We start from the raw sequence: 25,741 nt of genomic DNA on the forward strand, positions 1-25,741 counted from the left end.
TCATGCAGAGGGTGCCAGGCACTAGCGCGCAGAGCCTCTTAGTGCATTCCATAACAGTTTACCATTATGGTCTGACCTTAAAGGGAACCTTTACTGAGAGGGATCTGGATGTTTACTTTTAAACAATGCTAGTTGCCTGGCAGTCCTGCTGATCTCTTTGGCTGTAGTAGTGGCTGAATCACACACCTGAAACAAGCATGCAGCTAATCTATTCTGACTTTAGTCAGAGCACCTGATCTGTATGCTTGTTGAGGGGCTGTGGCTAAAAGTATTAGAAACACAGGATCAGCAGGAGAGTCAGGCAACTGGCATTATTTTAAAAGGAAAAATCCATTTCCTTCTCAGTTTATGTTCCCTTTAAAGAGAACCAGAGATGAAGCACCCTCTTGTATTTTACCTTATACATTAGTGGGGACATGACAGTAAACACCCAATCTGCTCTTTGTTTCATTGTTCTCTGTTTAATCTGACTGTTACCACCTCTGATAAGAATCTCCAACTGAGCACTCAGTCTAGCTTTGCTACGGAAAGATTATAGCCGAGTCTGTCTTCTCTGGTGTCTTTTCAAGCCCAAGCCTGCCTCCTTGTGGCTCTGCTATAATGACTCAGCAATAATAATTCCCGGCAAAGGTAGACTGAATGCTCAGTTGGGGATTCTTATGACAGCTGATAACAGACACTTCTAGCAGTGAGGATGAAACTGAGAGCAGGGTAGGTGTTTTCTCTAATGTTCCCACTGATATATAGGGTAAAATACATGAGGGTGCTTCGTCTCTGGTTCACTTTAAGGTAATTGCCAAAGAAGACCTTTCAAACGTCCTTTTAATCCTTCGCTAGACTACCTGCGACCTGGACCCTGGCCCAATACAGTTCATGTTGAAATGCCCTGGTCAGTTTAGGCCAGCATTTCAACAAAAAGTAAACTGTTCCTTGCAAGCAGGGAAGTTTCCTACCTGTCTGAAAGAAGCAGTCCTCAGCCCACTACTCAAGAAACCATCCCTAGATCTGTACATTCTGAGTAGCTACAGACCTGTCTCCAACCTCCCCTTTCTTGGAAAAGTTATTAAACAGTCTGTGTACCTCCAACTTGAAACCAGGCTCTCATGAAACAACATTTTTGACCCCATACAATCTGGCTTCAAGAAGCACCACATCTGTGAGCCAGCTCTTGCTCTTTGCAATGACCTGCTCATGGCCAGAGACAGAGGCGAATGTTCCATCCTGATACTGCATTCTCTATCAGCGGCTTTTGATACAGTTGAACTTGAAATCTTGCTTAACAGGCCGCAAAGGTACTGTGGCATTGATGGTTTAGTCCTCCAATGGTTCTCTTCCTTCCTGGCCACCAGAACGCAAAGGGTAGCCTTGGGGCCTTTCAGGTCCAACCCTATTCCACTAAAATATGGTGATCCCCAGGGCCGGATACTATGTCCTTTGTTGTTCCCCATATGCTTGCTGCCACTTGGAAAAATCATCCAAAAAAAATGTTTTTGCATACCACTGCTATGCTGGTGACACTATATTTGTCATTCACACCTGACGTGACAGACCCCATCCCAAAAACAAACACATGCTTAGCTTAGCTTCATGAGTGGGTGAATGTCAACTGGCTTAAACTAAATGCTGACAAAACTGAGGTTCTTGTCATCAGAGGTCAGCGCCCAGCAGCAAAGCCGCTCCAACACTGTGTACAGCATGAGTTTACTGACCGACAGGGAATGAAACTTCAGGAAGCATTTGTTGCAACTGCGTCACACTTCCCACAACCTCAGATCAAAAGCACCTAATAACGACCACGCCCAGAGTTCAACTAAAAATCTTTGGAGCCAGAGCTTTCTGTCATGCTGCCCCTACCATTTGGAACATCTTGCCACACTCAGTCAAGACCGCTCCAACCCTGGACACATTTAAATTAAAACTGAAAAGCCACCTGTTTAGTCTGGCATTTATGATCACATAACTTTTCCCAGTGTACTGATATGAGACAAGCTTATGCACGTTGGGTGCTACTGGAGGAAAGTGCTTAACAAATATTTGTCTGTTGTCATGAGCAAAGTGAATAGACGCACAGCGTGTGACTCGGCTGGGAGGTGAGAGCAGCACTGCTTCTGCTACACAGGAAGTGGAAGAAGTGTGACAGGGAACACTAAAGGTGGCACAGGGGACAGAAAGAGGCATGGGGAAGGGGGGGGGGGGGGGTGCGATAGGAGTTATAGGGGGATAGGAGGTTACAGAGGGGGACACTGGAGGCACAGGGGAACAGAGGGGTGCACATAGGAGGTATAGGGGGCAGAGGTGGAACAGTGGTCCAACTTACAAATGCATTTAGGTTAAGATTGAACCTGCAGTCACTATCTCATTTCTTAACCAGGGATTACCTTTTATTTGATCCGTTCTCACACCCCCCAAAAATGTGTCAAACTGGTAGTGTTTTCAATTGTTACATTCTGATATGCCCAAGAACAGTTGACCCTGCCCACTTATGAACCCAGTCTGTGCTGCCAGCAGTGTGCAGATAGAGCAACACTTGCACTGTTTTACCAGAGTCGGTGGCACATGGTACACCTGGGAAGCCTTGAGGCAGGCTGAGAAGCCAGCACTGTTCTTCCCCCTAGAAGGTGCTGCCTGAGACAAAATGTCTACCCTGCCTCCTGCCAGAAACGGCCTTGCTCACAGCCTGTGGAAGCCTATATGCATTGTTATACACAGCTGATAACCTACAAGTGATCTAGCAGGTCATGTGATTCCTTTCTTTGCTCCATAGGTCACCGTAGAGAACTTCCTGCGTGTGCTGACAGGCAGATTACCACCAAGCACTCCGCGGCTGAAACGCCTCCTCTCCGATGACCGCAGTAACATTCTCATCTACATGACCGGTAATTGTGTTTTGTGTCCTGTAATTATGCTCAGAGATATTACAGCAGAGCCAGGAAAGGTTAGCCAGGATGTAGAATTAACTAACTAATTCAGTTCATATTCAAAAACACTATTTAAGTTTCCTGCAGTAGAAGGGTAGAATCTCTGGCATTTGTTGCTGCCCATTTGCCAATTTCACAGTTATAGGGCTGGATTTAGGCCAAGGCCACCTAGGCCATGGCCTAGGGCACCACGGGGCAAGTACACCAAAGCAGCAGGCTAAACTGGTGCAACATTTGCAAGATTGCAAATGCTGCAATGCAGGGAGATCAGGCGAGCACCTGACCGCGGTACTCTGCCGCTAGCTGCCTGTGCAGCAGCCACCTTGCTCTCTGTGCACGTTTGCACCGTGGCCGGCGGCTATGGACTTGGGCAGCATTGGAGACAGGACGGAAGAGGAAGCTTCTGCACTGGAGACGAGCGGAGAAATAAGTGACACTAATGGCTGCTGCGTTGTGAAGGTGAGCTGGCTACATATATTGAAAGGGGGTGAGAAAAGGAGGGATTAAAAGAGCCATCTGGCTACCTATACTGGAAGGAAAGGGGGAGGAGTCATCTGGCTACCTATACTGGACTGGAGGGAAGAGGGAGGGGTCAGTTCGCTACCTATACTGAAGGGGGGCGGCTGGTGACAGTGGCCTTGGGTGGTAAAGAGTACAAATCCGGCCCTGCACACTGAGAGCTCTGTGGATTCTCATGGCTTTCATATGAGCCTGGGTGTACCTGAGGCTGGAGATGAGGGAAAATTTGACTCAAAACATTTGCCTGGCATTACATTTTAAAGAGGAACTCAAGTGGAAAATAATGTCATGAAAAACATAGTGCTTAATTTTTACAGTAATTATGTATAAATGATTTAGTCAGTGTTTGCCCTTTGTAAAATCTTTCCTCTCCCTGATTTACATTCTGACATTTATCACATGGTGACATCTTGACTGCTGGCAGGTGATGTCAGTGGAAGGAGACATTCGATCACACTTGTGTAGTATGGAGGTGTGTTACACCAGTTGGTTGAATAGGTGAACTGCGCCTCAAACGAGGGGGCTGAAAGGGGACAGGGGGGTTCAATAGGATCCTGAGCCTTTCTTCTCCATAGACAAATATGTGACTATTGTTTATCACTGCAGATTATTATTGATTTATAAAACGCCAACATATTCCGTGGTGTTGTACAAAAGCAAGAAGCTAACACGGGGAACATAATAGTACAGACAGTGGTGCACGCCAGATATAGACATTGGTAATTACAGTGACAAATATAACACAGTGAATAAAATGTAAAACATATTCCAAGACACAAAAGGGCGAGAGAGCCCTGCCCTTGCAAGCTTAAAAAATAAAGATTTGCTTAAAATAAAGTATAATGGAGGTGCCAAAGGGGGTGTGGCCAACAAAACAGCAAAATCAATAAACCCTTTTCACACTCACATGTTTAAGCTCTCATGCAAATCAAACATCCAGGAACACCTGCCATCCCTACAGCTTCATTAAAAAAAAAAAAGAACACCTTCTTCTCTTGCGTAGTCACATACACAGCACAGAGGCTTCCTCAGAGTTCATATGTGTTTTAGCTCTTTGAAGCACAATATGTCCCAAGAGAGGATGTTGGGATATGTGCTCTTAATCTTTTGATAGGTTGATGCACTGTATGCTTGCATGTGTTGCGTATGAACTCTGGGGGGGTCGATTGTACCAAATGTGACAACACAGGAGAATGTATTATTTTGTAATGACGATCTTGGATTTTAGGTTGTCTGTAGGGAAAGCATTGATTTCTGGATCTTTGATTCGCAGGAGAGCGTTTGCATGTGAGTGTGTAAAGGGTTAACTCGTGTTGTGCATTGAAAGCAGTAGGATCAGCCATACTACGCCAGAGGAAAAAAAAACACATGTAGATAAATACTTGATCTCCTTACATAACACATGTATTACTGTCCATGTTTCACTGATTTCAGTGAATTTTATATAGTAAATAAGGAGAATTCTGTCCCTGGTGGGAACCATGTCTTTTGCCCACAGTTTAGCCTAAATTCTGATGTCATTTCTGCCCTTAACCTTTATTTTCTCCTCCGATCGCTGAGTCACCTCAGCCTTGCTTGTAAACACAAGTGAGCAGAGGATTATGTTTCAGCTAGGAAGCTAAGCAGTGTAATGGAAGAGGAGGTATATATTATAGATAAAAAGAACCCCCAGCATGCAACTGTTTGGCACTGACTACTAAAGGGCCAGTGCTCCTTAAGTATGTGATAACTCCAAATCATAACCGCAGAAAAAGTTTTGAATGCAAGATTAGCGTCTTTATCACTTAATACACTTAGACCAGTTGCTGTTGAAACTTGATTTTTATGGTGACAATTCCGCTTTAAGGAGGATTTGTAAAAAGAAAAACATCCCCTGGGGGGGGAGATGAAAAACTAACTATAACAAGTAACTTGTCTATATATCTTATCTAAAGTTTAGATAGTTTACACAGCAAATCCAACTGCAAACCGCTTCAGTAGAATGAGATTATTTCTTCCTGTGATACAATGACAGCAGCCATGTTGTTTGTAAACATTACAAACAGGCAAGCTTATCTGCATCTTCTGTGGAAAAAACCTAATCCCCCCTCCTTCTCCCTCCTCCCCTCTGCCTCTGAAATCTCTGGCTAGTAATACCTCCTCCTGCCCAGACTGAGCTCCCATGAGCCCTTGCTACTGCCAAGGCTCTCTGACAAACAGCTTCAATAGAATGAGATTACTGTATTTCTTCCTGTGATACAATGACAGCAGCCATGTTGTTTGTAAACATTACAAACAGGCAAGCTTATCTGCATCTTCTGTGAAAAAAAACCCTACCCCCCCTCCTCCTCCCCTCTGCCTCTGAAATCTCTGGCTAGTAATACCTCCCCCTCCTCCTGCCCAGACTGAGCTCCCATGAGCCCTTGCTACTGCCAAGGCTCTCTGAAAAACTGTGAGCGAGGCTTGTTTGGTTTATAGGGAATTAGAGTATTAAAACAAAAACAAAGATGTATTTGGCTTGAGGAATGCCCTATAAATAATAGAAAAGGAACACAATTATGCAATGAGTAAAAGTTCATCTTGGATCCACGTTAACTGAGAGGGATATGGATGTTTCCTTTTAAACAATACCAGTTGCTTGGCACTCCTGATGATCTCTTTTGCTGCAGTAGTGGCTGAGTCACACACCTGAAACAAGCTTGCAGCTAATCCAGTCTGACTTCAGTCAGAGCACCCGATCTGCATGCTTGTTCAGGGGCTGTGGCTAAAAGTATTAGAGACACAGTGATCCTGGGGAGTCAGGCAACTGGTATAATTTTTAAAGGAAAATTCCATATACTTCTCAGTTTAGGTTCCCTTTAATGAGGCTTCCCCGTCCTCCTCTGTCCCTCAGTTCCAGCACTGGCAGGCCCTGAACAGACTTGCAGCTATGCCGTAGAGCAGACCCGATCGGGTTCTGCTGTTTCCACCTCAGCCTGATCGGAAAGCTGCTACTGCGCCTGCATTGAGTAACGGTAGATAAATACTTACCTTGCCGGTGTTCAGGGGCTGCCAGCGCCGGAACTGAGGGAAAGAAGAGGACGGGGGAAGCCTAATTAGGTTCCCGTTGCTTCCCCCCTCTAGAGGTAAGTATTCCCCAGGGTTTTGTTTTTCGTTGCAGTTCCTCTTTTTAAAGGGAATCTGAAGTGGAAATACACTTAGGAGATAATGATTTGTATGTGTAGTACAGCTAAGAAATAGAACATTAGTTGCACAGATATGAGTCTCATGTTTCCAGGACAGGAAGAGTTGAGAAACTTCACTTGCTATTTATGCAAAAGAGCTTCTCAGAGCTCTCCGACTAATTTAGTCAGAGAGCGATGCTATTTTTTAATAGCACTTATCTCAACCTGTCTCTCACGGTTTGGTTTCTTGTTTGTTTAAGGTTTTTCTGCCAGGAAGTTCAAAAGGTCATTAGCTCTGCTCTATTTCATCGTTTAAAGGAAACCAGAGATGAACACTTTGGCACAAAATAAACATATCCCCCAATAGATTTTACAAAATAAATTCTATACCTAATATTTTCGCCGCTCTGGTATGCCTTTTTTGTGTTTGTTTTGTTTTACGAAAACTCCATGCAAAACACAGTTCATCAGAAAAGCATATTATTTAGTGGGCTTTGTGCAAAATTAACGCCATTTGTAAAAACCTCTTATGACTAACAAAGATTACATTTTTTTTTTCAATCTACGCTTACATTAGCAGACACAGGCATAGCTCCTTCCTCGGCACCAGCAGCTCCTCCCATCTCATAACAGCTCTCTGTCATGCTGTGAATATACAGAACAGGAAAACAGAGCCACAAGGGGGCAGGCTTGGGCTTGAAAAGACAACAGAGAAGACAGACTCGGCTATAATTATTCCTGAGCAAAGCCAGACTGAATGCTCAATCGGGGATTTTATTAATAAAAATCAGTAACCCTTCGCACTCTCGCATGCAGATGTTCAAGCAAATGCATTCACAGATTCAAACATCCAGGCACCACTGTTATCCCTACAGCTAAGTTAAAAGCCGGGGTCTTAGTTCACAGAAGAATGCATTCTTATGCTTAGTCACCTATACTGCGCAGAAGTACCCAGGTAAACGTAGGTGTCCTAACTCTGGCCCTGTAACTTGCATAGTGCAGACATGCAAACATTCATTGCATCAAACATATCTAGGGATTAGGAGCACACATCCTGACGTCCTCTCCTGGGACAGATAGCGCTTCATACCAATCGCACAAGGGAGCTAACGTAATGTATCCATGCGCACCATGCACATACAGCAGCATAAGCTGTGTGCATGCTGTACTATTAGGGCTGATTAGAAGCAGGCTGAGCAGTGAATGATGAAACAGAGAGCAGGGTAGGTGTTTTCTCTAATGTTCCCACTGATCTATCTATCTATCTATCTATCTATCTATCTATCTATGTATATATATATATATCTATATCTATATATCTATATATTTATACCGCTATAACATAACTGAAAATAAAAACATGAGACTCTATTCTTCGCTGCTAATGTTCTGAGTTATTTGTACTACACATACAATTCATTATATCATAAGGTGTTTTTATTTATTTTTTTTGCTTCAGTGTTACTTTAAACGTCTGAGTTGGACCATGAAAACCAGAGAGAATGTATATATGTACATCCTGCTAGTTTTCTGTCACACGTTGTGTACACCAATAAGGAAACTATGCTGGTTTCTCCCTCAGGTCACGGTGGAAACGGCTTCTTAAAATTCCAGGACTCTGAGGAAATCACCAATGTGGAGCTGGCAGATGCCTTTGAGCAGATGTGGCAGAAGAGGAGGTAAGAAAAGAACTAATCCCTGAATAAAAAGCATGAGCTCCCCCGAATCACTCTGCAGAGGAGCTTTATGAGAGCGTAATCTCCTTTCCAATAACTTTTATTACATATTTCACCTCATGCACAGTGGATAAAAACTTCAACCAAAACAGGTGACTCTGACACAGATCCCACTCCTGCCTCAGATGCCGGGGTGCTTATTGGCCACTACAGTCTAGCATCGATAATCCCGCTGAGATTTCTTTTATTATTGCAGAAAACAAGACTGAAATGGTGCTACCGGTTTAGAGAGAGATGAAGCGAAACTGATGGAAGGAAATTTTCAGTATTTTAATACAGTTGATATCGTACTAAAAAATACATCCAGCACTCATACACATGCTCCATTACCGTTGCCCTGCGGAGACCAGGGACAATGATCTCTTGGGCGACAGTTCGGGGCCATCTGTACAGATGCTCAAACCACAGACTATGATTTAGTAAGCTCCTCCCCCTCAAATACATAACCCATACAGACAATTAAAATTAAAAAAGTAGGGGTTTGCATGGAGCAAAAAGTCCTGTTTAGTCAACCAAATGCATCACGTTCCTCTGAAGACGTGGCTTTTGGCTACAACTATTTGTTAATTCTGCACTTGGAGCTACATTTCTTTTTTGTATGAAACCGGAAGAAATTTGCACAGATACGTTGCTAGTCTGTAACCTAGTGACACATTCTGTTTCTATAAAGAGGTCGGAGGGGCAAGATGCAGCTCACAATGGAGTGGGAGGCATAAGGAGGAAGAACAATGGACCCGGACGGCATGTGGATGAGATGATCTGACATAATCTCATCCACATGCGGTCCGGGTCCATTGTTCTTCCTCCTGCAGATAGTGCAGCCTAGAAGCTCCCTTCCTCACTGAGTATCACGCATGCTCAGTGGAAAGTTAGATATTATTTTCTGAAATATCTCCACTTCTGCACCACGTACACTCCCGAAATTTTCAGGGTAGGGAGGGGACCCCCCGATCTAGCTCTGTGCCGAATTGCAGCCACCGAGCCCCGCTGGTTCCCGAAATTGAATACAGCAAACCGATCTCGGGAACCAGTTGGGCTCGGGGGGCTGCAATTCAGCACAGAGGTAGATCGTGGGGTCTCCTCCCTACCCTAAAAATTTCGGGAGGGTACGTGGTGCGGAAGTGGAGATATTTAGGATGTTTTACGTGGCAGCACAGTTAAATGGGACGCAGGCTCCTACTGCGCATGCGGGGCTGCACTATCTGTCATTACACCGGCATCCCCACTCGCTCTGACGTCAGTGCCAGGTACGGCTTTAGCTGCGACCTGGAACTGAGTGGCAGTACGAGCGGGCATGCCGGGCGGAGCAGAGGGGTCCACTGCGGCTCATCACTGGAGCCTGGGAGGTGAGTAAATGCTGCTGGCTACAGGGGGGGACACACAGCCCAGCTACCAAAAGTGGGGATCCGGCTGCCTCAACCCCCAAACGTGCCCCCCCGCATGCAAATTCGCCTGGTCCTCAAAGGGGGTTAGGCAGCCAGTCCCCATTGGGTTAAGAGCAGTTCAAATCTTAAACCAGAGGAGAGAGTGTGTGTGTTTGCGCTTCCTGTGCATCTGCAATTGTAGCTATTTCTATAAATTGTCCTGGGGACAAACTGATTAAAAATGAACAAAAACGAGCGTTCCTGTGCACAGCAGTGAAGGAAATTTTGAAGGCCTCTGGGATGTTGTGAAAGCCACTGTTATGCTTGCCCTGCAGTTTCTGCCACGTGGGACCTCGCACACCGCGACCCGACGCCTCTCACCAGACGCAGCTTCAGCATGTGAGGGAGCGCAGGGACTTGCAGATGACAAAATGAATCTGCTCAGCTTTTCGCAAGGATCCTGTCTGTGTAACCAGCGCCTGGTTGCTTTTGTTAGGAATAATGGAAAGCGTGCTACCTGTCAGTTGCTTTCAGCTCTGAGCCTGTAGCTCAACATGGGTCATGCGTCGGAATTAAAGGATACCCGAGGTGACATGAGATAGACATGGGTGGTATGTACAGTGCCTAGCACACAAATAACTATGCTGTGCTCCTTTTTTTTTCTTTTTCTGCCTGAAAGAGTTAAACATCAGGTATGTAAGTGGCAGTTCCTGTCTGAGTCAGGACTGGGTCAGACTACAGTGTGACCCTCACTGATAAGAAATTACAACTATATAACCCTTACCTAACAGAAAATTGCTTCTGAGAGCAGGAAAGAAATAGTGTCAATAGTACATATTTTTTTTATTCATGTGGCATTGAGCAAAAATAATAAAACAGTAAAACTAAAGAGTAGATTTAAATAGAAAATAAAACTGGAATATCTTAAAAAAACATTTTTAGGAGAAGGAGGATAGATGCAATTATTTATTTCATTAGTTTATTTTCACCTCGGGTGTCCTTTAGCCACTTGAGGACCCACCCTTTACCCCCCCTTAAGGACCAGCGCTGTTTTAGCTGATCTGTGCTGGGTGGGCTCTGCAGCCCCCAGCACAGATCAGGGTGCAGGCAGAGCGACCAGATCGCCCCCCCTTTTTCCCCACTAGGGGGATGATGTACTGGGGGGGTCTGATAGCTCCTGCCTGCCGGGTGTTGCGGGGGGGGGGCACTTCAATGCCCCCCTCCGCGGCGAAATCCCCCCCTCCCTCTCCTACCTGGCCCCCCTGGTGATCCGGACTGCACAGGACGCTATCCGTCCTGTGCAGCCAGTGACAGGCTGTCCCCTGTCACATGGCGGCGATCCCCGGCCGCTGATTGGCCGGGGATCGCCGATCTGCCTTACGGCGCTGCTAATGTACACAAAGCGGATTATTTCCGCTTGTGTTTACATTTAGCCTGCAAGCCGCGATCGGCGGCCCGCAGGCTATTCACGGAGCCCCCCGCCGTGAATTGACAGGAAGCAGCCGCTCGCGCAAACGGCTGCTTCCTGATTAATTAGCCTGCAGCCAGCGACGCAGAACTGCGTCGCTGGTCCTGCAGCTGCCACTTTGCCGACGCACGGTATAAGCGTGCGGTCGGCAAGTGGTTAATTCCTGGTACACACCATGCAATTTTTTCCATTAACCCTCCAGGACAGGTATACATCGAGATTTGGCCCCTCCCAGGAAACAGGAAACATCCACAAGCCTCTCTATAAATAAAAAACTTTGTCAGGTATCCGGCAGTATGGATGTTTCCTGTTCCAGGGACAGGTCTCTCTATACCTGCGCTGCATGTCCTGGAGAGCCTGGGGGGCTAGGGACTGTTGGTGCTGCGGTGACAGGTGAGGATCATGAGGCAATGTTATCTGCTGTCAGCCGCTTACCTCTCTCTATAGCCGCTGTGGAGGGTCTGGGGAGAGAGATGGCTGTGGTAGCTTCTTGCTTGGCAGGCGCCGCCGGCTGGAAGGACGAGGGCACGCTGCAGGGAAGGCGGAGGCCGAGCGGGCGCAGCGTGCCAGTATCCATGATGGCGGACGGGACACTTCCGTTTCCGCTTATGTCGTCACTTCCGCCCGCCGGATTGAAGAATGCGCAGCATTCCCTGCGTCTGGGCACTCGTGCAGGACGCAAGATGGAGCACAACCAGCGCCTGGGACGAGCGGAGGCCTGTAGGCTGCTCAGGAGGTCCCAGGGCACATGAGCCTAAGCCGGATACTAAGGTATCGCGTTTTTCACATGTAAAACAGTTGTTTGTGTGAAGGCTGTTCTAAGGTGGCTCACTGGACTGGCTGTGTTATGGGGAATTTTTTGGTTGGTGAATAGCTTCTTGTGGGAAGTTGCCTCACACTGTGGCGGATTGTGGTTACTCTGGCTGCATGTCAGTTAAACAATATCTGTATTATGTTTATTTTATTACAGAGTACAGCAGCTTCATCCTCTGCTCCATCTGCTACTGCTATTGAAGCATTGGATACTGCTAGGCCTAAAGAACGCTGTCCCTCTTGTAATGGGAAGCTACCGGTGCCTTGGAATAAGTTATTATGTCAGCAGTGTGCAACTTGTGTTTTGAATGAAGAGTCTGTTGTGGCTTATAAAGATTTCCTTAAAATGGTTCGCAAGGAAATGACAGTCAATGAAAGTGTTTAGAGAATCCATGTCGGCTCAATCTGGTGTTAATCCGCCACCTATTATTATTGCACAAGTGCCGTCTGGATCTGTTTCTTCAGCTGCTACGGTGCCACAGCCAATTGTACAACAACCAGTAGTCATTGCTCAATCACCTACTGTTATGCCTAACTATCCTATAGATCAAACAGCAGTACCTGCTGACAGGAGCTGCTGGTGGACCTATGGAAGAATCCTCACCATCGGCAACAGGGCATAAGAAAGCATCTGCTAAAACAGATCATCCTGTCTTGTCAGATTCTGAACCAGAGGAATACTCTGATGATATCTCTGAGTGTGACTCTGATGAGGACTTGTCTGAAAAAGATCAGAATAAAATGTCTAAATTTAGATTTTCTGCTAACGAGACAGAGGAATTGTTAAAGGCAATTTATGATTCTTTAGGTTTGAAGGATGACGCTCTTTCTTCAGTGTCTACGCATGATGCATTATATGCGGGCATGGAAGGAGAGAAACCAATGGTTTTTCCAGTACATTCATCTACTAAACAATTGATTAATAGTCAGTGGAAGAACCCTGATAGGAAGGTCTTTTTATCTAGAGGCTTTTAAAGAAGATTCCCTTTTGCAGAAGAGGACTGTAAACAGTGGGATAAATGCCCTAAGTTGGATGCAGTCTTTTCGCAGGTCCACTAGGAAAATGAATTATCCTTTGAAGATCTAGGTTTTCTAAAAGAACAATCAGATAAAAAAGCTGAGTTTGCCTTAAAGAAAACTTGGTCAGCTACCTGCGCAAACTTCCGTCCTGCTGCTGCTACTACATGTGTAGGCCGTACCCTAGATTTATGGATGCATCAAGTAATGCGTCGCATTAAGATGGAGTCAAGTAAATACATTATTTTAAATTCATTTACCGTAATGTTTAAGGCTATAAACTTCATTATAGATGTGGCAACGGAATCTATCCGTTTGACCGCAAGAGCGGCGGCATTGTCTAACGTGGCCAGAAGAAATATCTGGATTAAAACCTGGGAGGGTAGTAATGTTTCTAAAAACCTGTTAGGTATCATTCCTTTCTCAGGTGACCTATTGTTTGGTCCCCAGTTGGATGAAATCCTTGAAAGGACATCAGATAAAAAGAAGGGTTTCCCTAAAGAAAAGGCAATTTAGACAGGGGGGAAAAGTTTTTTCGGAAGGACAAGAGAATAAAACCAAACCCCAAGACGGACGTAAACCCTGGTCCTTCTCTCGCGAGCAGAACAAGCCAAATGCATGGTTTGGCGGTTCAGACTCCACTACAAGAAAGCAGCAGTGACAGCGAAGAAGCTGTGGGAGAAAGGTTGGGCTCCTTCCTCCCACAGTGGCAGAAGTTTGCGACCAGCCCATTCATTCTCAATCTAATCGAGTTGGGATACCATATTGTATTCCAACAAAGACCTTCAACAAAGTTCATAGTGACAAAAGAGTTGAGGTCAAACCAAGAACAGAGGGCCATATCTTGCATTCTACAAGATATGTTAACAAGAGAGGTGGTCACTCTGGTGCCAGTTCTGGAGCAGGTAAAGGGTTTTTTATTCAAAAATCTTCCTAGTGAAAAAACCGTAGGGCAAGTATCGTCTAATTCTGAATCTCAAACCACTCAAGCCTTTCATAAAGCATCAGGTTGCCTCCCCTTGGGCATACTGTCCGCTCCGAGAATTTTCACCCGAGCTGATCTCACATCTGCACAAAAGAGGTATTATGATTGTTCCCTATTTGGACGATCTTCTAATTATGGCAGAATCAAGGCAAACATTTTTGCTCTACAGAGATAGTTGTAAAGGAACTCCAGCAAGCAGGATGGAGTGTAGGCCTGGAAAAATCATAGTTAGAGCCCACTCAGAAAATTCTTTTTCTAGGATTCATAATGAACTCAATAGAACAGAAGATGTTCTTACCGGAGCAAAAGCCTGCGAAGGTAATACAGCAGGTGGGAAATCTCAAAAGATTGGATGTCATCTCGATACGGGATGCAATGAGACTCCTGGGAATGTTAAACTCAGTGGCACCAGCAGTACAGTAGACAATGAAGCATTCACGAATCCTACAGAGTTGGGTCTTGAAAAATTGGGGCAAGACAATCGAAACTTTGGATCAGTTAGTACAGATTCTGGTGCAGGTAAAGGAAAGTCTAGATTGGTGGACTATTTCCCACTCGTTATCTCAGGGCAGACCTTGGCAATTTCCAACTCAGTGAGTCTTGACCACAGATGCAAGCTTGTTAGGTTGGGGGGTCATTGTTCAAGATTTCAAAACACAGGGTCTTTGGCAGCATCATATGAAAAATCAGTCTGCAAATCACAGAGAATTGATGATGGTGAAGTTGGCTCTGATAGCATTTCAACATTTGATAGCAGTCAAGCAGGTGCAAATAAGGACGGACAATTCCACAGTAGTGGCGTATATAAATCGCCAGGGGGGAACAAGGTCACACAAGCTATTGACCCTGGCGTTGAAAATACTGGACATAGCAGAACAGATTCTGGTGTTAATTACAGTAATTCACTTGAAAGGGTCTATGAATGTACTAACAGATCTACTAAGTCAAAAACAGCTGTTGAATACAGAATGACAATTGAACCCCGACGTATATCAATGGATAACGTCTGTGTGGGGGACGCCTGTCATAGATCTGTTTGCCAACAGGGAAAATACAAAGTGTCGTCAATTTTTTTCCCTTAACGCCAAAGACAATCCAACGGCAGTGGATGCTTTGTCACAGACATGAGATTTCAATCTAGCATTTGCATTCCCTCCGCTGAATCTGTTACCATGGGTATTGAGAAAGATTGCAGCATCCAGGACAAAGGTGATTCTTATTGCTCCAAATTGACCACGAAGGTCGTGGTATCCTCTGCTTCTGAAATTAAAAGTGGCGGAGCCGATGCTACTTCCTTTTCTGGACAATTTAATTTTGATTCAGAGGCAGGTTGTTCCAGACATCAACAAATGGAAGTTAACAGCCTGGTTACTGAAGAGCACATTCTAAAGACGTATGGACTATCAGATAAGATAGTAGATACTCTGATTAAGAGTCGGAAAAAGAACACTAGAACAATATACCTGAAATATTGGAAAACTTATAAATTATGGAAGGAACAGTCAGGATTTAGATCTAATGAAGTTGCTACTGTTTTAGAATTTCTCCAGAGTGGAGTTGATAAGAAATTGGCCTTAAGTACGATTAAGGTGCAAATTTCAGCGCTTTCTGTTTTTTTAGACAGACAATTGGCTGGTCATCCCTTGATTGCTCGGTTTGTTAAATCAATAGAGAGAAATAGGCCAATTGCTGTTAAACCATTCCCGAACTGGGATTTATCTTTGGTTTTGAAGGCTTTGACGAAGCCTCCTTTTTGACTGTGCCAGTAACATGAATTTACGTTTGTTAACGTTCAAAACAATATTTTTAGTAGCAATCACCTCAGCAAGGAGAGTGAGTGAACTTGAGGCCTTATCCTGCAGGGAGCCTTATTGTATTTTTTATAACGATAAGGTAGTCCTTAGAACCAGTTCAGAATTTATTCCGAAAGTTGGGGATATTTTCTATCGATCGCAGGAAATTATACTACCAGCCTTTTATCCTAATCCAACAAATGATAATGAGAAACAACGACATTTGTTGGACATAAGACAAATTTTTAAAGATTATCTGGAGAGAGTAGAGTTTAAGGAAAACTGAAGCCCTTTTTTTGTAAATTTCACCGGAAAACTAGTGGGACAGAGGGCTTCGAAGAGAACGATAGCTAACCGGATCAAATTATGTATTATGGAGGCCTATAAAGTCATGGAAACGACCCTGCTGAAAGATCTAAGAGCTCATTCTACTAGAGGGACAGCAACTTGAGCCTTCAGAGCTGTTGCTTCTCCTATGGAGATCTGTAAGGCAGCAACGTGGAAGAACTTGGGAACGTTCATGCGGCATTACAGATTGGATCGGATATCTTCATCAGACCAAGACTTTGGAAGAAAAGTCTTGGAGGCGGTCAGCCCACCCTAAAGTTAGTGTTTACTTGAGAATCATCTCGATGTATACCTGTCCTGGAGGGTTAATGGAAAAAACTAAACATTAGCTTACCTGGTAATTTAATTTTAAGTAACCCTCCAGGACAGGTGGGGTAACCCACCCCATTTCCTTTTATGATACATAGTGTTTAAAAATGCAAAGGTATAAATTATATATAAATGTATATAAGACACTATTATGAATGGTTAGGTGTCAGGTAGTTGAGACCTGTTGGAATGTTTCTTTATTTAATACTGCCGGATACCTGACAAAGTTTTTTATTTATAGAGAGGCTTGTGGATGTTTCCTGTTTCCTGGGAGGGGCCAAATCTCGATGTATACCTGTCCTGGAGGGTTACTTAAAATTAAATTACCAGGTAAGCTAATGTTTAGTTTTCCGCCAGATAGAAGGACCGAATCTATTATTTCCGACATATGATCTGTTTGTGTATAGAAGTGATCGGAAAATCGATCAGAAATCAGATCGGACCTGTCGGAAATAATTGATTAGACTGGTTTATCTGGTGGGAAATTGCATGGTGTATACCAAGCATGAAGGTCCTCTGTGAACATAGTGAACATGGTACATTGTGCGAGTATGTGGTGGGAATTTTTTCCAGGACAGAGTAGGAATACCAAATAAGGGATTGTTTTGAGGAATAGTTGGTCAGCTTACCTGGGTAGTTCAGAAAACGTAGCGAAAGGTAACAGTGCAGTTTTTTCCTCAGATGCAATCTTTTGATCTGATTTGGGGGACCGAAAGCAATCGGTAGTTATTGATCCCTTAAAGTGAACCTTCAGACTAAAAATCGACTCAGCAGCACTTAAAAGGCCTGGTGTCTCTTTAACAGTTTCACAGCATCAGAACTTTGTTTCTCTTATACAAGCCTCATTTTTAGCTGTACAGAAGAAAACTGCCCGGGCATTTTTCCCCTGAATCCGGGCAAAGCATGATGGGATTTCTGATGTTGTTGTTCTCGTTCTGCTGTTTTGGTGCAATTTTTATTTTTTTTACATTTTGAATTTGACATTTGAAGCCTAGGGTGTGCAGCTGTGAGGGGTGATCAGGACACAGGACAGTTGGAACTGTGTCTCCTGCTCCCTGTCACCTCCTTTCAACCAAAAAGATGGCTGCCCCCATGACAAAGATGGCTGTCCCCATGAATCACAAACATTTGCCTGTTCTTTTAAAACAGGGTGGGTAAGAGATTATATTACCTATCTATTCTAATTAACATAACTAATGTAACTTAATGACAGTATGTTTGTTTAGGCTGAAGTTCCCCTTTAAAGAGAATCTGTATTGTTAAAATCGCACAAAAGTAAACATACCAGTGCGTTAGGGGACATCTCCTATTACCCTCTGACACAATTTCGCCGCTCCTCGCCGCATTAAAAGTGGTTTCAAAACAGTTTTAAAAAGTTTGTTTATAAACAAACAAAATGGCCACCAAAACAGGAAGTAGGTTGATGTACAGTATGTTCACACATAGAAAATACATCCATACACAAGCAGGCTGTATACAGCTTTCCTTTTGAATCTCAAGAGATTATTATTTGTGTGTTTCTTTCCCCCTGTTCTCATGCACTGAAGTTTCAGGCTGCTTGTTTCTTCCTGCAAACAGCTTTGCCCTTGTCTGTAATTCTTCAGTATGTGAAAGCCCAGCCAGCTCAGAGGACGATTTATCCAGCTTGTAAAAGATAAGAGAGAAGAGAGAAGCTGCTCTAATCTAAATAACACACAGGCAGTGTGCATAGAGGGGCCTGGAGGGGGGAGTTCATAGCAGAACCACAACACTGAAGAACTTGGCAGCCTTCCAGACACAGGCTGACAAGTCTGACAAGAGAGAGACAAGTTGATTTATTACAGAGATGGTGATAGTAGAACGTGCTGCAGTAAGCCAGAACACATTAGAATAGCTTTTTGAACTTGTAGGATGATAAAAAACAGGATGCAATTTTTGTTACGGAGTCTCTTTAAAGAGATACTGAAGCGGAAAAAAATATATGATATAGTGAATTGGTTGTGTACTATGAATAATTACTAGAAGATTAGCAGCAAAGAAAATATTCTCATATTTTTATTTTCAGGTATATAGTGTTTTTTCTAACATTGCATCATTCTATAATATGTGCAGATTACACAACATTCAGCATTCAAAATGAGTCTTTCAGAGCAGTCTGTGCACTAATGACCTCTCCTCTAGCAGAGAAAAAGAAAACAGTTGAGATAATAAAAGTCAGATAACAGCCCTCTCCAGGACTAAACTTAGTTGGAGAGTTAATGGCTTGTTTGCATAGAGATAACAACTGGAGTTTCTTAACTCTTCCTGTACTGGAAACAATTAGACTGATGTATCTGATCTTAATGTTTTATTTCTTAGCTGTACTACACATACAAATCATAATATCATATTTTTTTTTTTCGCTTCAGTGTCTCTTTAAATGGTTTGATTTTACATACGGTCTCGAAAGAGCTTCAGTCATATGTGCTTGATTGCATGTGATCGAAGAATCACAAACTTTCTTTTTATTACAAATCAGTGGCAGGAAGTGATGTCAGAAACAATCAGAAGTTGATGGTTATGGGGTACTATTGTGTGCCTATGGCAAGTTTTGTGTTGGTGCTTTTTTTTATAATAGAGCTGTGGATATACCCATTCACAGGATTGCTCTAATATTTCCGCTGTTGAGAATATTCTGTACATTATCACAATGGGCTCGATTCACAAAGCGGTGCTAACCCAGTTAGAGACTTTAGGTGTGATAACCATTGCACTACGCTGGTGAAAAGCCAGTTTAGGCCTGATAAGTTTAGGCATGATAAGTTTAGATAAGTTTAGATCGCGCGCAAAGTCCTGCACGCAAACCAGCGCCATTAAATTCTATGTGAAGTGCACCAGACTTTGCTAGCGCAAAACTTTTGATCAGCTGTGCACTGCGGTGCTAACCCAGTTGGTGCTATAGTTATCACGCCTAAACTTATCATGCCTAAACTTATCATGCCTAAACTGAGTTAAAGGGACTCCGAGCAGTGCAGAAACTATGGAAAAATGCATATCATTTTAAAGCTCTCTTTCTCCTCTTTCCAATAATATATAAATCGCCGCCCTACGCCTTTTAGTTTTCGCTATTTTCGCGATTGAAATTGACGCAGCCGCAATTTCGATCGCGAAAATAGAGAAAACTAAAAGGCGTAGGGCGGCAATTTTATATATCATTGGAAAGAGGAGAAAGAGAGCTTTAAAATGATATGCATCTTTCCATAGTTTCTGCACTGCTCGGTGTCCCTTTAAGCCGTGATAAAGGGCTTTTCACCAGCGTGCTAAGTGTTAGCACCGCTTTGTGAATCAAGCCCAATGAATTTTAAATGAAACTACTCGGATGCAGGTGAAGTGCATATTTTCAGATTTAATTCAGCGGGGGTAACAAAACGATTGCTATATATGTATGTATGTATGTATGTATGCTGGAAAAAAAAAATAAGCTTAGGAATCAATGCCCAGCACTGGAAGGGTTAAGCACAGAACAGAACTGTCAAAAAACAATCGGTAATATTTTGATAAATCTGAATTTCTTTAGCAACTATATGTGGAATAAAGACTTTGTGGATATGTGGAATTAAGACTTTTCATTGTGTGCTGTGCAAGAGTTTGTGTCCACTTTAAAACACCAGATACCTTAGAAATAGCTGTCATGTGATTGCATATTTCAGTGGATACTGCATAGTTTGCTTTGATTAAATTGGACAGCAGAAATCCAGAGCAAAATTAGCATTGGAAATTAGGGGAATAAATAAATGACTGCACATAATAATAGTAATAATAATGTCATTGCAGAATGTGTTTATTAAGCAGGTGGACCGGGTAACAAAAAAAGCGTCTCTACATTTCAGTGTGTCTTCCCGTGCTTAGCCATGTCATTGGCATGGATGGCAATCTCGTGCTGTAGTGACAGTGTGGCGAATGTGATCTTCTCCATGGGTGATATTTGTTTTGATATCAGGGAAAGTGGCCTTGTACGCTGAATAATAGCAAGTTGGGGTTGTTATGGAAACATAACAGAGAAATGAAGAATGTTACTGTGGAGTTTATTGTATGAAAAGTCACTCTCTGCTGATGGCCATTGTGACAGATGGACAGATGGTTGGAGCGCAAACTATATGTACCATAGGAGTGTTGTAAAATGATTATAGCATCTTTTAAAGCCAATCTGAAGCGGAAAAAATAAACTTATGATATAATGAATTGTAGGTGAAGTATGGATAATGAATAGAACATTAGTAGCAAAGAAAAGTCTCATATTTTTATAGCTTTTTTTTTTTTAACATGGCATAATTCTGTCACAATTGCAATTTTATAACCACGCTCTGTTTTTTAAACTATAAAACAAGGCAGCAATAATGACCCTTTGAACCTTCCTGTAGTAAAACCTTATCTTTCTCTATTTCTCGCTGTTTATTTGCTGTTTAAAGTGAACCAGAGACGAAGCAACCTCATGCATTTACCATATATATCAGTGGGAACATTAGAGAAAACACCTACCCTGCTCTCTGTTTAATTATTTACTGTTCAGATTGCTTCTTATCACCCCTGATAAAATCCCCGCCTGAGCATTCAGTCTGGCTTTGTTCAGGAATCTTTATAGCGAAGTCTGTCTTCTGTGCTGTCTTTTCAAGCCCAAGCCTGCCCCCTGCTGGCTCTGCTTAGAAATCATTATAGCTGAGTCATTATAGCAAAGCCAGACTGAATGCTCAGTCGGGGATTTTATCTGGGCTGATAAGAAGCAATCTGAACAGTAAATAATGAAACAGATAGCAAGGTAGGTGTTTTCTCTAATGTTCCCATTGATATATATGGTAAAATACATGAGGATGCTTCTTCTCTGGTTCACTTTAAGTGCTTCAGAAAACAGGACTGTATTTGGCCCAGTGGGTCAAAATAGCTTAGGGAAGCTCTTTTGCATAGATACCTTTTTTTTTTTTTAACTCTTGCCGTACTGAACAACAATGAAACTCTTAGTTACATGTCTGCAAAGCGGCATGTACAGTGCAAGTACTGATAATCTAATTTAAGACCATTACATCAGCAAAACTGATTTCTGCTAGTGAGGAATAGAGCTGAAGGACAGAACACCCTGCTGAGAAGTCTGGAAGACTGGAAAAACACAGACATTGCAAAGAGGGGATGATGATAGATGCGGAACATAAAGGCCCATAGCCACGCTGGTCTGATATAAGCCGTAGCGGATCATATCGGGTGGCCTTGGCCACGAATTGGGCGGTCAGACCAGTGTGGGTACGGCAGTGCAACAATGATCGCTAAAGATCCGGCATGTCAAATCTTTAAAGGTGTCTTTAGTGACTGTGGGGAAGGGTGACGATCACCCTAAAAAAGAACACAGAGACAACCGAAGCCGAAATGATGTAGTATGTCACAGATTGGTTGATAAAAGCGAAAAGGAAGTTGTGGTACTCACACAGGAAGGTTGCATCAGGGGCAACCAACCACTGAAGGTAGGTGGGGATGTATAAACGTGACTCCACTCGGGTGCCCAGCTGGAAATGGATGCGGTCGCACTCTTGGGAAACACAACGCAACTCTTGGAAGAACACCCCTAGGTACCAAGGTAACCCCCTCCAAAGCAGGGGGAAAAGCACAAAGGGATTATGAGTCGCCTAATAGTAGATAAACTGATAAAACAACTAAAAATAGAAAAAAAAGAGGTAGCTTGCCTCAATAATGACACATTCATATAAATATGAATTTTAGTAAGCACCGGCAATGCGTTTTGAGGGTCTGCGCTTACTTCTTCAGGCCAAATACAGTGCTAAGTGTGTAATGAGCCAAGAACAGAGTGCTCTGTATCTAACCCCAACCTTCTCCTACCCCAATCCCATGTGATACCCGCCTTTTTGTTGACTTTAGTGCTGGCCTTTCAGCTATGTCATTGCTGATCAATCACTGCCAGAATCCAGCACCCAGCACAAGTTATATTGGTGTGGTGAATAAGCTATGCTATATCCAAATGCCGCCACCAATATCGGGTGACCTCCTGCCAATGATGCCAGTGTTGCTGCTCTAAATTAGATGGTTCTGTAAGGCAGCTCCTCCTCTGTATCTCTGGTATGGGAATAATATGTATCAATAAAAAAAAAAAAGAATAATTATGATTCAACTTCTTTGTGTTTCCTTTCTAGGTATAACGAGCTTCTGTTTATAATTGATACCTGCCAAGGAGCCTCCATGTATGAGAGGTTTTATTCCCCGAACATAATGGCTTTGGCCAGCAGCCAGGTTGGAGAGGACTCCCTGTCGGTAAGTACATGAAAAATACATAAACAGCTGGAAAAACCTCCAGTTTAAACCCTCCAAATATGTCTCAGATCCACTCTACTACAATTCTATCATCTCCCTCTATTTCTTTCTTTGCTGCCATTCCCTGCCCGCCACTATCCCTTCTCTCTCTCTCTCCCACTCTTACGCTTTCCGAATACATATATCGGTAATTTAAATTTCCAGTATTTTACTAGGCAGTGATTGGCACTCATGCTCACTTGACTTCCCCCCCATAGATGCCTAACCCCCCTACCTAATGCCTAGCCCTGCCCCACAGGTGCCTCCCCCCCCCCCCCATGCCTAATCCCTAACCTCTCCCATAGGTGCCTAACCCCCCTACCTTATCCCTACCCCGCCATAGGTGCCCAACCCCCCCCCCCCAGGTGCCTAAACCCATGCCTAACCTTAACTCCACCCCACAGGTTCCTAATCCTACTACCTAATGCCTTACCCCTCCCCCCCCCACATACACACACACACACACACACACACACACACACCTAAGGCTCAAGGTACCCCTCCCTTTCCCCGGAGGTGCCTAACCTTAACCCACCCCAGTAAGACCCCAACCTTGAAACCGTGGCGTCCAAAAGACTGATAGTTGAAGCCAATCATCTACAACTGATAATCACTGTGTAGTAGACTATCAGCTACGATCTGCATCGGGTGCCCAAATCACCACTTGGATGCTCAATTAACACAGGCGTTTATAAGACGCCTGCAGATTAGGCCCCCAGTTAACCTTCTTCTTCTCCTCCTCCCCCCCCCCCCCCCCCCCCTTTCCAAGGCTTGATTTCTGCAAAGGCAATTCCTAAAGGGGGACTGGGTAAGTGAAGTGGAGATTGTAAATGGCCGCTGTAACCCAATTTATCCCTTGTTCAGCCCTGACTGAGAGGAATCCACCAGACACTGACTTGAATGCGAATATCAAGAATTTATTTGTGACCTAAAAAATGGTCAACTGGTAACTTCTCAATCAGTAACAACTCTCAACGCAAATGTATATATTTTTTTCACATTAAGAGTCAGTTAAATCTTCTCTTAACAGCCTGTGCACCAGTAAAAGCTGTGTACTGAAATTCAGGTTACTTACAATACTTCTCACACATAAATGAGCTACAACAGTTCTATTTTCTTTGTTACAGTCATCAACCACTACTCAATACAACACCTGTGCATCATAGTACCATATGCTGGTTTAGAAGGACTTGGGCAAAAACAGGTCTACTGAGCAACTTCAGTTCCAAGCAGTCTCTGTCCCTTGATACCAAGTCCAAGCTATATTGCTCAGCAAAACCTTAGGTATTAGAGTTTCTCTTTCTTTATGGTACTGAAGCACCTTTTACTTTTTGGGTAAATCACTGAAATGAATTCCACTCTTTTTGGCTCAGGATTTCTCAGACTCTCTTTCTTTCTATACTGTGGCCCCCAAAATAAAATAACCAAATAAACCAATAAGGGATCAAAGAAATAAAATAAAAAGAACAAACCAATGCACCCTGATACAGCACCACAATTCTTTCTTTATGCTGTTTAGATTTCACACTAAATGCAGCTCCAGCTTATGCAATTGCAACACTTGCATAACAATCTCTGTTGACTCCTCTCTATCTGGTGCTATGTTTCTTTCACTGCAGCTCTTTCACTGTCACAGGATGCAGAGTGACTCAAGTACAACTCTTCTCTGTTTCTGCTGCTGAAAGGTTAACAGAGCTGGTTTTGTTTAGCTGACAGATTTCCTTTATCTTAAACTCTCTCCATCTTTCTCCTTTTCACAGGCTTTGCACTTTTAGGTATAACTTATATCACTTAGCATTCACTTTAATATTATGCTGCTGGTATATACATTGAGGAACTGATGCAGGATCACCGGCACTACTGGTGGTGGAGCTTTACACATCAAATGAGGGGTTTGACAGAGGCCATTTACTTTCTGGCGACACAGTTCAATAACACTGGGGTGTAACCTGGGCACAGTCTTTGTTTCTTAGGCAATAAAGTGCTATATTGCAGAAATGTACTGTTTATCATCACAAGGTTACTGTTTCTTTCATTAGAGAATACAATTCAGTATGCTGCGGTTAACTGTCACTTTTCCTCAGACAACCACCACTGAATTCTAGCTCTTTTCGTCTTTTTTTTTATGACTACTACTCTGATTAAAGTCTGTGGCTTAATGAAGTTGCAATGCTCCTACTCATCTGGCTCAATAAGGTTTCTCTGTACTAGGTTTGGATCTGGCCTGGCATCTCTTTAGCTTTTCCAACTGCCGCCTGGTCTCTTCAGAACGCCTTGTGCAGGCTTTGGAAGTTCTCCCATCCCTGAGGACTTCCAAAGATGGATGGATCTGTACTGCACACAGGGGAGTTTAAGCTCACGCATGTGCAGAATGGAAGCACCCGTCTTTGGAAGTACTCGGGGAAGGGAGGACTTCCCAAGCCTGTCAAGGGGTCATGAAGGCATGTACAGTCAATGGGAGACAGCAGTGGAACGAGGTGGTGGAGACAGGATTGGGTAGGTTCATTGGTCTCCTGAGGCTTATCTCTACAGAGGTGGATAACTAACCTGATGTTAGATGGTAGATGTTAGAAGTTTCCTCCTGTCAAGTTCACTTTAAAGGGGTTCTATCGGCCCCCTGCAGCTGTCATGTCCCGCACCGTCCTCCTACGATCCTCCGTTCCCTGTCACTGGTCCCCGTCTAATAATTTGTCTAACTAGACGAATAGTGCTCGCTTCCGTGCGCGTCACCGGGAGCTTACTGTGCAGTACGAAGTTTTCTTGTAAGTAGGCTCCCAATGATGCGTGCGGCCACAGCTGAGCAGCCACAGTTTTATTTGTCTAGTTAGACAAATAATTGGACCGGAGGCGGGGAACGGAGAATCCTAGGAGGACAGCACGGGACAGGACAGCTGCAGGGGGCTGATAGAATGCTTAATAAGTGTCACAGAACCCCTTTAATGCAAGTTGCATTTGGATTGCAATTCTCTGTTGTTTGGATCACTAAATCCGGAAGTTGCACCAATTTGATATATAGTGG

The 25,741-nt window shown here is 43.6% G+C and overlaps 1 protein-coding gene across 1 annotated transcript in view; it reads left to right on the plus strand.

The window, feature by feature from the left end:
- The window catches only part of PIGK (phosphatidylinositol glycan anchor biosynthesis class K), a 203,702-nt gene that overhangs the window by 34,566 nt on the left and 143,395 nt on the right, over positions 1–25,741 (plus strand). Inside the window, exons 5-7 of the mRNA XM_068239190.1 lie at positions 2,765–2,876; positions 8,163–8,259; positions 22,566–22,683. Coding sequence (XP_068095291.1) covers positions 2,765–2,876; positions 8,163–8,259; positions 22,566–22,683 — 327 coding nt within the window. The remainder of the gene's footprint in view (positions 1–2,764; positions 2,877–8,162; positions 8,260–22,565; positions 22,684–25,741) is intronic.

Source organism: Hyperolius riggenbachi, chromosome 6 (assembly GCF_040937935.1).
Source record: "Hyperolius riggenbachi isolate aHypRig1 chromosome 6, aHypRig1.pri, whole genome shotgun sequence".
In the NCBI taxonomy this organism is placed as follows: domain Eukaryota; kingdom Metazoa; phylum Chordata; class Amphibia; order Anura; family Hyperoliidae; genus Hyperolius; species Hyperolius riggenbachi.